General features: G+C 38.5%; 1 protein-coding gene across 3 annotated transcripts in view; it reads left to right on the forward strand.

Moving 5' to 3' along the window:
- Window positions 1-14,479, forward strand: part of CRYBG1 (crystallin beta-gamma domain containing 1) — a 65,525-nt gene that overhangs the window by 28,234 nt on the left and 22,812 nt on the right. For all 3 annotated transcript variants that reach the window (XM_075087379.1, XM_075087380.1, XM_075087381.1), the window contains exons 3-13: window positions 1,277-2,741; window positions 2,826-3,002; window positions 5,548-5,595; window positions 5,704-5,822; window positions 7,176-7,338; window positions 8,306-8,445; window positions 11,250-11,376; window positions 11,686-11,721; window positions 12,122-12,264; window positions 12,521-12,647; window positions 12,736-12,881. In XM_075087379.1, the coding sequence (XP_074943480.1) occupies window positions 1,277-2,741; window positions 2,826-3,002; window positions 5,548-5,595; window positions 5,704-5,822; window positions 7,176-7,338; window positions 8,306-8,445; window positions 11,250-11,376; window positions 11,686-11,721; window positions 12,122-12,264; window positions 12,521-12,647; window positions 12,736-12,881 (2,691 nt within the window). The remainder of the gene's footprint in view (window positions 1-1,276; window positions 2,742-2,825; window positions 3,003-5,547; window positions 5,596-5,703; window positions 5,823-7,175; window positions 7,339-8,305; window positions 8,446-11,249; window positions 11,377-11,685; window positions 11,722-12,121; window positions 12,265-12,520; window positions 12,648-12,735; window positions 12,882-14,479) is intronic.

A 14,479-nucleotide genomic window follows, 5' to 3' on the forward strand; every position in this document is an offset into this window, starting at 1 on the left:
GAGGAAGAGGAGAAAGGAGTAATCTCAGGTTTTGGCTTGTTCATGTTAACTCACTTCTACCTCATGCTTCTTTCTTGGACTGAAGAGCTGTCTGAGAGCTCAGTGAACACAATTTGTGTAGGTGAGAAAGAAGAAAGCGCTTAAATAACAGAATAATCAGTTGATAGAGCATTTGAGGCCCTGGAGATTCTTGCTGCAAGCCAGTTTCTTTATCTCCCACCATTGTCAGTTTTCATGTAGTGCAGTTTCTGCCTGTTCTGCTGCTGCTGAGTGTCTCTGGATCCCTCTTTGGAGAACAGGTCTGCCTTTGAGGTGAGGGTAGGCTCATTGACACTCTTATATCTGACTCATAAATTTTGAAGACAGGTGCCCTGCACCTTCACAGCTGTTCATACTGTTCCTGCAGTAGCAAGTGCCATGGACAAATGATTTTTCCTGGATTCAGAGGAAGGAGGATTAAAACCCTCAGCTGCATGTCATCAGCCTTCTGCCATAGTACATGAGTACTATGTGCTACATACTTGTTCATGCTTCTCTATCCACTCAGATGGAGAAGTTTCTTGTAAGTGTTCCCTAATTCAGTTCTTGTAAAATCAGCAGAGTTATTTTGCACAGTTTAAATTGTTAGCTAACTTTACTTGAAGGAAATGGGAGAGTCCTCACGCATGGTGTTCGCTTAGCCAAGCAGTGGTGCAGTGATTGGGGACGGTTACCTTTTCCACCAGTACTAATGGGACCAGAAGAGGTCTTTCACTCAATTTAAGGTTGCCTCTGCAACCTTAAAATTAAGGGCTGCAAAAAATCTGGACAGATGTCTTCAAAACTTGTTGGAGAGGTATATTCAAATGCTAACCAACTCATTATCACCTTAATGAATTAGGATTTGTTTCCTAAACTCTGTAGGGAATTGCATGCGTATAATTTATTCTGCCTATTCGCTATTAAATTTTCATGTCTGACAGTCATAAGTAGTTAAGTTCTCTGCCTCAGTTGCAGGTGCTGTAGGCTGCTGCGTGTTTTTTTTTTGTTTTACTGAGCATTAAAGAGCTGCATACATGTTTGGAATATATCCTCCTTATTTAGTGTCTAACTTTTTTTTTGTCATTCATATAGTTACTCCTTTTTTACTTAATTCCTTTTGAGATAACCGAAACTTAAACTGCATATGACTATGGAAAATTTCATTATAATGCTACATTTTATTGTTTTGAAAATTGCTACAAGTCTTTTCAAGATTAATCAAAGATGTAACTCTGTATCACTTTGCCTCCTGTAGTCCAGCCAAACCGAAGAATGTAGAGCTGAATTTTAAAGCATCTACAAATCAAGACAGTTTAGAAAGTGAGCAGGATGCTCTTGAAAAACCAGTTAATAAAACTAACAGCAACATTGCCAACAAAATTTCTTTGTTTGAAAATAAATGTGCTAACCAGAGCCAGAGGCCTACTGACATCCCTGCTTCAAAAAACAGTACTGTACCAAGCACATTTGTTGGCAGAGCAAAGCTGAAATTTGGAAAGCAACCTAAGGAAAGCGAACAGCCTGATAAAACACTAAATAAGCAAAGCAGTCGGCAGAAGTTATTTGAGAATGGCACACCAGAGAAAGAAAGCACTGCAGAATTAAAAGGCAAAAATGAAGAAGGCTCTGCCTCTTATGAGGATATTGGGAAGACAACAGAACTTAAAGTAAAAGCTGCAATATCCCTTTTTAACCAAAGCAGCAAAGTAGATGCTAGTAGTGTCTCTCTGAAGCAACCCGATCCAGAATTAACCACAGCTAAAAAAGAAAGTTCACCTTTTAAACTGTCTTTGCACTCACCCAGTAGAAGTGAAAATACTCAAGATACTTCCTACCAGAGAAATAACAGAAGCTCAGAATTCCACAGAAATGAAGAAAAGATGCTGCCAAACACAGAAGCTTTATCACCTTGCAGTGATGATAAATATCCTCTACCATCTCATCAGGTTTCTAGATCAGAATTTAAGAAGATGGAAAATGGAGATAAAAAGGCAAAGCCAGGAGATTTGAGCTTTGCAGCACTGCAAGATGATGACAGCAGTCAAGATAGTATATTGCTATCAGAGCACAACCTCAATACACAAAAGAGCCCAGGCAAAACCTGTAATGGATCTGCTGAAGATGACAGCATTTTTGATTCTCCAACCGACATGAGAAAGTTTGCTGAAACAATAAAAAACTTGGACAGCTCGGTTTGTTTACCCCAGAAGAAGAAGAGGTCAAAGCTTCCCAAGTCCCCAGCACCCCACTTCGCAATGCCTCCTATTCATGAAGACAACTTAGAAAAAGTATTTGATCCTACTGTATTTACTTTTGGTTTGGGACTGAGGAGGGAAAAAACACAGGATCTGTTACCAGCCCAACAAATTAAAATGCAAAGCCTGGAAACAATAGCCAGAGTCAGGCCCAAGCGTGCATCAACAGAGCAAAGTATCGTATTCAAAGCCCTGCAATCATGTAATAGAGACGAACCTGTCTTTACTCAGGAAATAAATGGAAAAGAGAATATTGATGGTACAGAGGGTGAAATTAAGAGATCTCGTCTTGAAAAAAGCTCCCTTTTCTCAAGCTTGCTGTCTTCTACATCTAAAGAAAAGTTTTTTAATCCTTCTGTCACCTCAGTAAACAACACTGCTACAGGCTTTACAACTGACTCCTCAGGGATGCCTCTTTTACAACAGGATGCTTCTGGGCCATTCAGCATGCCTCAAAAATCAGAGGTAATAAAGATCATTCATGAAATGCAACCACGTAAAATTTTGTCTACCTGCTGAATGACTGTTAATCTTGATTTTGTAATTCAGTCTCTTTCAGATATGAAATTTCCAAGTTTTGTGGAGAAGTACATGCAAGCAGATAGTGCAAAGAAAGACCTAAATTTACAAATGCCCAACTATGGGAACCCTGAGAAAAGTTTTTCCAGCTGGCTAGGGACAAGCAGATATGAATCAAATGTCCCCACTGGTTTATTAGATGTGGATGTAAGTATTGTGTTGTTTAAAATCTGCCTGGAAAGTTACCCAGCTTTTGTATTTTCTATAGACGATGTGCATACATTGTTTTGTTTTGTTTTCCCCTCTTAGGGACATACATAGGTTACAAATACAGAGAGGTGAGCATAGGTATGGTACCAGTTTAATCTGATGTTGCCTACACATGAAAATGAGGTGGCGTCTATTAACATGGTTATGGTTCTTTATGGTACCCTTATTTTGAGACTCTTCACAAGTATGAATTGAAAGCGTATGTTTGAATATTTCTTCATACTTGGTTTTGTATTATTTTGAACCAAATCTCATGCTAACTTTATTTTTTGTTGTAAATTAGTGGAATGTTTTCTGTGAACTTCAGAAACTTCTACCTGCTTCTTCTGTTGATGGTAATCTCTGTCCTCTTCCAGCAAGGCATTCAGCCATTGCACCATTAAATGAGTAACAGGACAAACTTTTTTTAGTCCTCCGTTTTTGTTCCCAGCATTCCCATGCATTTGATAGAATATCTATATTCATTAGGAACACTTTAAAAAGTGGATGGTAGTGATTGTTGAAAGTGCTGCTACAGTGGTCGGCTGTTCCTTTGTCTGATTATGAGCGTCTATTCATCATGAGTGAAGGCAGACCTGCATTTTCCCTTCAGGGCAGCTTTACCTTAATGTGGGAGAACTTTGTAATTTCTGTGTTCAAAGCGATGAACCAATGTCCTATAGGATCTGCTATTTCGGTTGTGGGCCTTTACTGTTACTTGAGAGGAAAACTATAATCAAGAGTTCTAAGAATCGTGGGAAGAAATATGTTCTCCAGACTTTAATAGCTGTGTTAATGTGATCTGTGGGATTGAAGCAGCATATAAGAAGTTTGAGAAATACTTTTCCGAAGCTAATGGTTATCTGCTGTTACAGTTCTACTAAAAGGGGTGGGGGAGTAGTAGAAATAATTCCTTTCCTCTTCATCTTGCAGAAGGAAATAAATCCATGCTACCTTGCAATTTTGAGGATGCAGATTTTTCTCTCATGGGAAGTTTTTTAATAAGTGTGGGGATGAAAATTAGGGGGGTTATTTGCAGTGGTATAGACTTACGCTGCCAGTTAAAGAGGCTTTCTTACTCTGGATGGTCCTGCTTAGGTTTCAAAACCTGAGTTTAAAGCTAAATGACTAGTACTGGTTATTTTTGCTACTTAAACTGGTGCCCCTGACTGGGTTTCAGTTTTTCAGTAGAGTGTGGAGGCCTGATATGGCAAGGAGGTACGTACACACATAAGACTGCTATTGAGAGAAGCCCATTAGGCTCCGTAGGGTTCCAGGACTTCTGCAGCATTGTTGCTGGCTCTGAAGTGTCTTGCTCAAGTTATAGAGGAACTGAGAATGTTGGTATGATGCATACCTACTGTGCATCTTCCACTGACTAAGAAAATGATGATGCAATGCCTAATGGGTAATGTGAAGGAAAAGAGTAAGGGCAGCCCAAAACAATTACTTCGGCATTCCTTAAAACACAGAGCAAGTTCTAACTGGAATTGAAGCACAGGCTAAAAAAACCAGTCATGCTTCAACGTGTCTTGATGATGCCTACAAAAATCTGATGGTGGTTAGGAACTCTGTCCTGAGACCACTGCCTGCCCTGCATGCTGACTACTATGTTCTCATTAGTTTCTTACACATGTTGTTGGTTATCTTAGTCTGCAACCTATTTAGGAGCAGGGTCTGTTTGGTGGTTTTTGTTTGTATGAATAGTCCCTAGAAGCATGGGACCCTGACCCAAAATGAGCACTCCTGTCCTTGCTAGGGAACCAGGTGCATAATTGCAATGCTTTCTTTATTTGTTTTAAGATGACGTGGTGCAACCACAACTTTCCCATATATTCTATATCATATAATTTACCACTGACTTCAGTATTGTTATAGATGTTGTATACCTCAATGTGTTTTATTTTCTCTGCATTTTTCATCCATCACTTATTGCGCAGTCTCACGCTTTTCTGAAGAAACCTATATTGTTACAAGGTGTTCAGCACAAAATTGATTATGCTAATTAGTTCATACATGTAAATGCCATCATGCCTCCTCAGTGTTTTCATGTGTTCCTTCAAAATTATTTCATGCTTTGTGATTACCAGACATTGAAACTTTCATTAATGTGTTTATCATTGTAGAGCATATATTTTATTAATGACAGTTTTTTCAGTAATCTCTTGGTATGAAACTCCTGGAACATATAGGAAGCTGATCAGAAGGATTTTAAAGCATTTCAAGTCTGAGTTTAGTTGGCTTCAGTGAGATGATATATTCAGAGTTTAAAAAAAAAAAGGGTGTAAATTTGTACATTTGTGGCAAGATACCGCTCTTCAGGAGGAGGAAGGAATTGAAACAGTAAGTAGGTGTAGCTGAAGTGTTATCAGCTTTTTACTATCCAGACTAATTTTTATTATGTTTCACTAGCTCTTTTTGGTAGCTGAGTATCTTTACTGAATATGTTTTTGGTTTGGGATTCTTTTTTTTTGGTGTGACTTTCTCTCCTCACTGTCTATAGGCACTTTCAAGAAATGGACAAAGTAAAATCAATCCCAGACCTGGCAAGGTAAGATCCATTTTATTATCTTTACTGTTCCGCTCTATATTTAAAGCATAGCAAGATAGAATGATATGTTTGGTTTTATTTGTTTTGGGTGTGGTTTTTTTAACACAGCTGGTGATATACTCTGAATCGGACTATCAGAAAAATGCTATTGAAGTTTTCCATGATGTTCTGGATTGCAGTTCTTGGGTTCTGTCACCAACAATTTTAGTTAAAGTCATCAGAGGATGGTAAGAGATTAATTTTTACTCTTTATCATTGGTCTGTCCAAAAATCTGTTGAAACAGAACCAGCATGTAATTCACAGTAAGTCTGCCTTGCAAATGGCAACGTAACGTAGACACCTATGAGCAAGAGACGCGGCATCTTACCTTTACAATAGGAAGTTTTGGGCTGGGAAATTTAATTTGCTGACAAATTGAGTGAGTGTCACCATCTGGAGGGGTGCAACATTTCACCAGGCATAGGCATGGGATGAAATGACAGATTGTGTCCAGCTATGCTGCCCTTGGACTCCTCTCCCCTTTATGGGTTCTTGCATAGTATTTGAGTTGGGCTAAAAGGCTAGCAAATGATTTTAAAGCCAGGTCTGACATGGGTTTGGATGCAGAAGATTAATTCATGTCCAAAGGTATAAGGTGGTATGCTGTGGAGATAATTGGCTGTTTCTTTGATAAGTCCAGAGGGAATTTTTCTCTAAAACCTAGATCACCTAAGAGTAATTCAAAACAAGTTCATCCTCTACATTCTTTACAGCATTAACAGAACAGCCATTATTAGTGTGGATAGCATGGCAAGTTAAGTTGTGGCCAGGCTATAATACGATCAAATTGCAGGTTCTCAGAAGTAATGATCTGATAGTATGCTGCAGAAACAAGGGCCATCTGTAGTAGGAGGTACTGGGAAGCACACTGATTGCTGTTTAGTTCAGAAAACTGGAATGAGAATCTTTTGATCTGTGTGAACCAGGTCTTCTCGTCCAGCATGCACTAAGGGACTGGGGTTCCCCCCTCTCTTCAACTGAGAGCTCCAGGGGAGGGGTTTGTATTTGCAGATGGATATAGTTTTTATCTAGTTAAATAATCAAGCCTGCCATTAAAAATAAAGTTGTGCTTGTCTTCTGAGCAGTCTTATCCTTTGGCACTTTTATACCAGCCCCTGTGGAACTCCAGGCTGCTGTTCACAGGATCCAAGTAGCTTGTCTGTTTATACATGATGCGGCAGTCTGCAGCGTCAACATCTTCTGACCTACAAATTGGTTCTGATTATTATCTCATGCAAAAGTCTGGTATTCATAGACAGTAGTCTTGCAGCTCCAAATCATCAATTTAAAAAGGTGGAGGAGTTTTTGATGAAATTACAATGTCAGCAGTAGGAATTTTTGTTTTTATCATTGCTTTAAAAAGTATCACAGAGACCCAAAATGGCTTGCATCAGGAGTTTTGGGCAGATAAGCTGTGTTGGGGTGGTGGGAAGGGTCTGGAGATAATAGTTCTTGTGAAAGGACTTGTTAAATGGGAGCATGATTTTTGAAAATCACACTACATAAAGCATTATTAAAAATGAGAATTTTTTATTTTAAGCTGGATACTCTATGAGAAACCAAATTTTGAAGGCCCCTCTATTCCCCTGGAAGAAGGAGAGGTGGAACTCCCAGATATTTGGGGTGCAGGTACTTCTGAAGAGCAAAATGAATGCAAATCTCTAAAGCCTGCAGTGATTGGTTCAATAAGACATGTTGTTAAGGCAAGTAAAGAAAATTTTCTATAGATCTTAATGTTTGGTGGTGTTTTGTATTGATACAAAGTGTGATTGGTGTATTAGACACAAGTGTAACATGAGTTGTAAATGCATGAAACATTATTCCATGTCAAATTTCTTGTTTAATCACAAAATAAATGTGGGGACTTTTGCACAATAGAGATTATGGTAACATCTACTGGAAGGGTAGGGCAGGAACAAAACTTAGTGGTTTTTATTAGAATAGCTTCCAAAATGCTATGTACAGCATATGCTTTTTAGCTTGCTCAGTCTCTCAGGAAAAAACATCCCAGAAACCCATCAGTAATTCTACAGACTCATATTTTCAAAAGATGTGTGTGCATTTTTCTTTTTCTTTTTTTTAATATAAACCAAATTTACATTCGACCTGAACTTTAGTGTCAAACAACAAACCTGGTTTAATACTCAAAAAATAGCCTTGTATGCACAAACTTATCAGGGAGCTTCACACATGGTAGAGCAGCCTTCCTACATGCACTTTTAACCTACCACTAAGAAATTATCTTTGCAGGTTTCCAAAACAGGCATGAGCTATAAAGTTATTTGACTAGGAAAGGAAAAAGGAGGAATGTATATTGCTTCTTACTACAATTCTTGTTTAAATTGCAGTTCTTTTCAAGAATGGATTGCTTGGTGTTCTCTTAGGATTTAATTTGCTGGAGGAGATGTTAACTGATGAAAGAAGGTGCATCCCTGCCTAGATGGCAGAAAGTAAACAGTCTAAATGCTGATTAGAGATTGACTGTCTTAGTCCAGAGACAGGCAAACTGGCCTAGTTCTACTTTTATTATAGGCATCTAATAGCAGTAGTAATTGACAAGGAGGGAAACAATTTAAAATAAACAGGTGTTTCAAAACTGATTTAGTTATCCACATTAATTACAGAACTCGCAGCACAGATTTAGTGATTATGGCAATCTTCATTTTTCAGGATTACAGGGTTTGCCGAATTGATTTGTATACAGAACCTGAAGGGTTAGGAATCGTGACTTCCTTTTTCGACGACACAGAGGAAACAGGGGTGTTTGGCACCACTCAGAAGACTTGTTCTATCAAAGTACACTGGGGCATGTAAGTGCATAGTTCTCTATGAACGTGTACTGCTATGGAAGGAATTTGGTTTAAACCGTTGGTTACACCTATCAGACATGCAAGCAGGCTATATTTATTCTAGACCTGTATTTTGGTAGTATTTGTTGACAGTAGCATTAGCACATCATTGTAATGCTTCACTCTTGGAGAGGCTGACCTCTTAAAATGTTTTGTTGGAGCAGTTTTTCTTCTGCTTGCATGTGGTAAAGACAGAGCAACCCTTGTGTTTTTGAAGCAAAGGAATGAGTTTGCCGCTCCTGCTCTTTCTTATTCAGGCAAAGTGAGAGTGGGGGGATGAACTGTTATGATAAGACTGCGTTTCCTACTTGCTTTCCTCTAAACCTGAAATGACTGTACTAAAAGAAAAACATTTTGAAGGTCTTGTGTTACAAAATAAGACTGTGTCATGTGTGGACTCTGGAAAGCGTTCTTGTATCTCATACTACATTGTAATGGGTGTTTTTATGGTGATGTTTAGGACATGTATGTTATATCATCTGAAATTATCTAGCCATCTGAGTTAGGAGTGTAATGTATGTCATGAATTAAGCAAGTTTTTATGGGAAAGGAGACCTCTAAGGAACAATCCAGTAGTAGTGGTGGTTTTGATAACTTAATAAACAAACTTGTAAATCAGTACTGAAAATATGCCTCACAGTGGTACTGGGAAAAGTATGCAGAAGAGGGAGGCTGCATTCAGAACAAGAGAGAGAGTGGAACTGCTTTCAATGATGTTGGGTCTTGCAGAACATTTTGCAGGGTGTACAGACCTTGGTTGTTACCTGTTGGCCATGTTGTGTTTGGGCACTGATAAGCATTTGCTTGTTGCAAATGGTCTATTTAACTATCAAGAACTGCCCAACTAAAGACAAGTGTTACATACTGCTGCGAAGATGTATTCAAATATGCCACATGATGGATGGGGCATTTTAGTTGTTAGGTAAAGGGTATTTTATCTGATGAAATCTATACACCTTGTTTTGGGGGAAAAAATGAAGCACTTCAATATATAGGGAAATTTTAAGATGTCCAAGTAGTTGGTTCTCTGACAGGAGGTTGTTTCCGTTGAACTGCAAGCTTAATCCAAATTACATGTCTGCCAAAAGTAATGAAATCAAGTATGTTACTTGGAGGTTGGTTATTAATTGGCTTCACCTACCTCTCTATTTTTTTTTCTGTCCCTTGCTCAAAAGCATTCTGTAAATAGTGAAATTACAACATTTTTGGAAAGGGAGCAGAACCTGTACACATGTCAGACTTCAGACTGGCCCTTGTTTTGCATCCATGTGACACTGTTTTTTGCACTAAATCAGTGTAAACTCTTACAGTCTTAATTTCTCTCTGTTGCATTTGGATCCCTTGAGGGAAGGCAGACTAGTATTTGCACCAGGAAGCAAAATAGGCAGCTGAAAAATAATCTTTGAGATGTCAGTTGTTTAGTCCAGTGTGGAAAGAAGTTGCTTCTGCCAGTTGCTTGCATGAGAAATTCCATAAACTGTTGCTGCTTTTTTTTGCATGTTGCAGGGTTTTTTCTTTCTTTTAGTTTACAGGCCTGGCATAGTTCACAGTACTGGCAGCTGAGGGAGGCTCTGATTCTGAGTCACCTTACGGTGTGGGTGTGGTTGTATCTTCTTAAGGTTTCCCAGTGTTCATGCTTAATTGTTGTTTACTAAAAGCTGCCAACAAAAATGAGTCAGTGCACCTTTATCTTCTGATTCTACTCTCTCCTTGGTCTTCCATGTGTTTAAATTCTTGCAGTGAAGTTGAGGGCTTACTGAGCGATGTGACTACAGGACACACAATATGTCAAGTATTCAGCTATAGACAGAAATAAAACTAAAGCTCCTTGTTTGTTTCTTGGAACCATGTGTCTGCAATGAAACTATACCAACTTGTGCCAGTTTTCATCAGCTTGGAATCTGCCTTTTAAACAGGATAGGGTGATGGATTATTTTAACATCTTTCTGATATCACCAGATTTATACATTGTGATCCTTAAGTGATTAAAGGGTTGGCTTCATGAAGTGTTCCTATTTAGCATGTGTCTTATACTGGTCCATGCTGCACTTCTGAGAGATCAGTAAATTTAACTGGAAGAAATACATTGCATCCTTATGCAGAGATCAGCAGTATGTTTCTTGGTTTCCAGTAACTGATTACTGGCTAAGATTTTTTTGAAAAAAAGCCTTTGACAAACTACTCTTGCTGTCCCAATCAGGAATTTTGAGAGTTATGTCTTTCAAAGCAGATTTATTAGCAGATACTAACTATGAGTAAGTAGATTTCTAAGGAGTGGTCAGGTTTTTCTACATATTAGTAAATGACACAAGTTTAGAATTCTTTATTGAACAGATTTTGCAACAAATCCAAGTCTAGGTTAGTAGAGATCTTTCACCTTCTTGAAAACTGGTTCTGCATATTTTAAAACTATTCTTAAAATAATACAGAGTCACCTTAAGTCTTGAAACTTTAGTCTAAAACTGGGGTTGCCCTCAGATAAGTCAAATTCTTAACTGTCTGTTCATTGGTACTGTTCTTTATTTTTAGCCCGTTCAGAGTTCAGACAAAACACATGTATTATTGGTAGTTCCTGCACTGGCACAGAAGTTTGCCAGTATCCCAGCTTATAGCTGGCAATTTTGATGGTAAAGAAATAAAGTTTTATTAAGTGTACAATGATGTCTTTTCTAAAGTAAGCATATTGTCATCTTCTTTACTATTCAGAAATGTTTTGGGATTTTTATCTTTTGCTTTCCTCCCCCCACCCCACCTCCTACCTTTAGATGGCTAATTTATGAAGAACCTGGTTTCCAGGGAGTCCCTTTAATGTTGGAGCCTGGTGAATACCCTAATTTAGCGTTCTGGGAGAAGAAGGAAGCCTACATCAGGTCCATGAGGCCCTTGAAAATGGTAAAATAATGTTATTACTTGCAAGTTACATAACCTATGTTTGTGTGTTACAAATAATGTGTTAAGGTGGTTCAATTTTTCAAGACTCAGAAGAATGTAACTCTTCAAAAAACCTTTTTATCCTATAACATTCTTGAACTTTCAACATTTGATTGCATCCATTTCTGCCTTTAATCTGCCTTCTTATTTTCACTTGTGTTCTTCAAGTTTTAGGGAAGGTTTCTTTTTAATTCTGTCTCTGTGAAGAGTTGATGACTTATAGTTGCCTCTAAGTTGTCTAAGTATAGACAATTTTTTTTTTTTTAACAGGGTGGTCGCAAAGTTGAATTCAGTGGAGAGCCAAAGGTAAAAGTCTATTTATTTGAATGTCCAAAGGTATTTTATAACATATGAACTACACATGGGTGGGTAAACATATCTTGATCGTGTACCAACTACTGATGGGTTAGTGGCTGGTCCTGCTGTATGTGTTCACACCACAAAACTGCAATTTCTGTCACATTTATGCATCCATCACATACATATATGGCAGTATTAACAGCGGTCTGGATAATGCAAATGGGTAATGAACATTCAAGCCTTCATGTTACATCTCTAAGGGAAAGACCTCTTGAAGAGAATAGAGAGATCCCAATAATTAGTTTCATAATCTCACCTTCTCCCTCTGTGTGCCCATGCAAAAGAAACTATCGTCAGAATTCATCATGCTCTCTGCAACTTTTCTTTTACTTCATTTCTGCTACAGGTAATCATTTATGAGAAGCCTTTCTTTGAAGGGAGACATGTGGAAATAGAATCAGAGATCTTCATGCTAGATGACAAGGAATCAGAAGAAAAGAGAAGACTTCCACTTACATCAGTGGGATCCATGAAAGTACTGGGAGGAGTGTAAGTGTGGGAAAACAGCGGCAATATTTCCCCTTCAGCTGAAGTAGTAACTCCTTAGGCTGGAAATTGCAGTGGACAAATTCAGTACCTGTTTATGTTCTCTGTTTTCCTAGTTTTTGCGTTTACATATATGCCTGGGTTAAATTTGCAAGTAGTCACACCAAAAGAACAAATTCCACACATCTGTAGCTGCTCCATAACAACGCGGAGTGGCAGTTGTCCATTTTCACATGCTGACTCTGTTGTTGTTGTTTAGCTGGGTCGCTTATGAGAAGCCTGGGTTTGAAGGCCATCAGTACTTGCTGGAAGAAGGAGCGTATCGGGATTGGACAGACTGGGGTGGCTATGATGAAGCGTTGCAGTCACTGCGACCGATTGTTGGCGTAAGTCCCAAGAACATGTAGGCTTCTCCTGAGTGCACCAAGATGTCATGTTGCATTTTCCTTATGGTGCTTCCCTTTGTTTTAACAGGACTTCTCAAGTTCCCATATGATAATGTACAGTGAAAAAGACTTCGGATCAAAGGGTGCCAATATTAATGTGTTAGGAATTATTTCCAATTTGAAAGACACTGGATATGGGCTGAGGACACAGTCTATAAATGTGCTAAGTGGCGTGTAAGTGATATTTTTAATTGCTGTTCAATTTTAAATGTGCTATTCCTTTTAGAATTTTACAGTATTTGCAGATGTTTTTCAGCACTCTGACTTCTAATGTCTGTGTGGAGTCTTCAGATAAAGTTTTGTGCCCTCGACTGCAGAATGTGAAAAGTAAGGTTTTTGTGAATATGTACCGTAAATTGGTTTTCTTCTCATAAGATCAGATGGTCCCAGGAAATGTTGACTTACTGATACACAAAGTATGAAAGTATGGTATGACATTTCATCAGAGATCCACAAATAGCTTGTTCTCGTGGCTGTATTTTTTTTAAAAGTGTTTCAACAGCAAAGTCATTATGGAACTAATTTCCAGCTTTGAAACTAATTTGCAGGCTTCTTGTGTTTGACCAGAGGCAAATTCCTTGCTCTTTGTCTCAGCTGTGTGTAAAATGGAGATAACTCTTACTGTGCTCACTAATACATTCTGATATTAAGGAGACTTCAACTGTTCTGAAAAGTAACACTGCTTTTGCAGTGAATCCCATAGGTTAATAGTATTTTAGCACCGTGGTGGTGTTTTTTATTGTTTGGGTTTGTTTTTTTTTTAACGCAGTGGTTCCCAAATCTTTTCATTGGCATGGCCATTAACAACTTTTACTCTTTGTGGCACATGTGTTGCCACATGCAGTTGATCAGTTGATAGACTTCGCTCTTTGATTTGTTCAGTACATCAATTGCAAATAGAGTTTCACAGCCTTGCAGACTACATCAAAGTATTTTGGAAATACAAACAAGTATTAGCAATCATGTCTCCACATATACAAAAATACTTGAAGTAGTAGAGCCAAAAGAGTGTGAGACGTGCAGTCTCTCTCCCTGCCTGGTATGCAGGTGACTTGCTGAAAGCTCTGCCTTACCCAGCCACACCCTAAATCTTTGTGTGTTATCTGTGTGATATCTCTGCAAGTTTTGTCTGGCTAAAGATTGCAGAATCAAGCTCAGTGCATTCCAGAGGAATGCTTTTGATTTTTATATGAATATGGTGCGACAGCAGCATTTTTTTCCGCCTGGTGACCTTTGAGGCCACTGCGCCCTTTTGTCTTCTGTAATATGCAAGCGAGATTCATGTGAAAGAGTTGCCTCTGAAGACTGGGAAACAAAATGTGGGTTACCTATCATGCCCTTTGTGTAGTTGTTCTAGTAATTGTCTGTTGCAGCTGAGATAGGAATCATGCTTGACTTCGAGTATTCTAGTAATTAAGAGTGACTCTCATACTGTGATGGTAAAGGCGGCTAGAAGTCATTACAAACAAAACTCTTGTCCCACAGACTCTGCTACTACTACTGTAATCTCACCTTGTAGTCTCCTAAAGATGTAATTTGCAGGAATAAGCTTTTTAAAAATTTAGGTGTATTGTAGATAACAGGTGGCTAGCACGCAACTCTGAACAGTCTTGTATGACCCTTTTGTTTCCAAAGCAATTGTGGGTGTTTGGAGGTTTTGTGGTGGTGCTCTTAGTAAATGCTAACATGCCAGAAGGGTTGAATGATCCAGGTTAAGTGATGCTTGGTCATGAAATGCTTTATTTTAAGTGTTAAGTAACTGTTCAGGTAGA

The sequence above is a fragment of the Phalacrocorax aristotelis genome, chromosome 3 (assembly GCF_949628215.1).
Source record: "Phalacrocorax aristotelis chromosome 3, bGulAri2.1, whole genome shotgun sequence".
In the NCBI taxonomy this organism is placed as follows: Eukaryota; Metazoa; Chordata; class Aves; order Suliformes; family Phalacrocoracidae; genus Phalacrocorax; species Phalacrocorax aristotelis.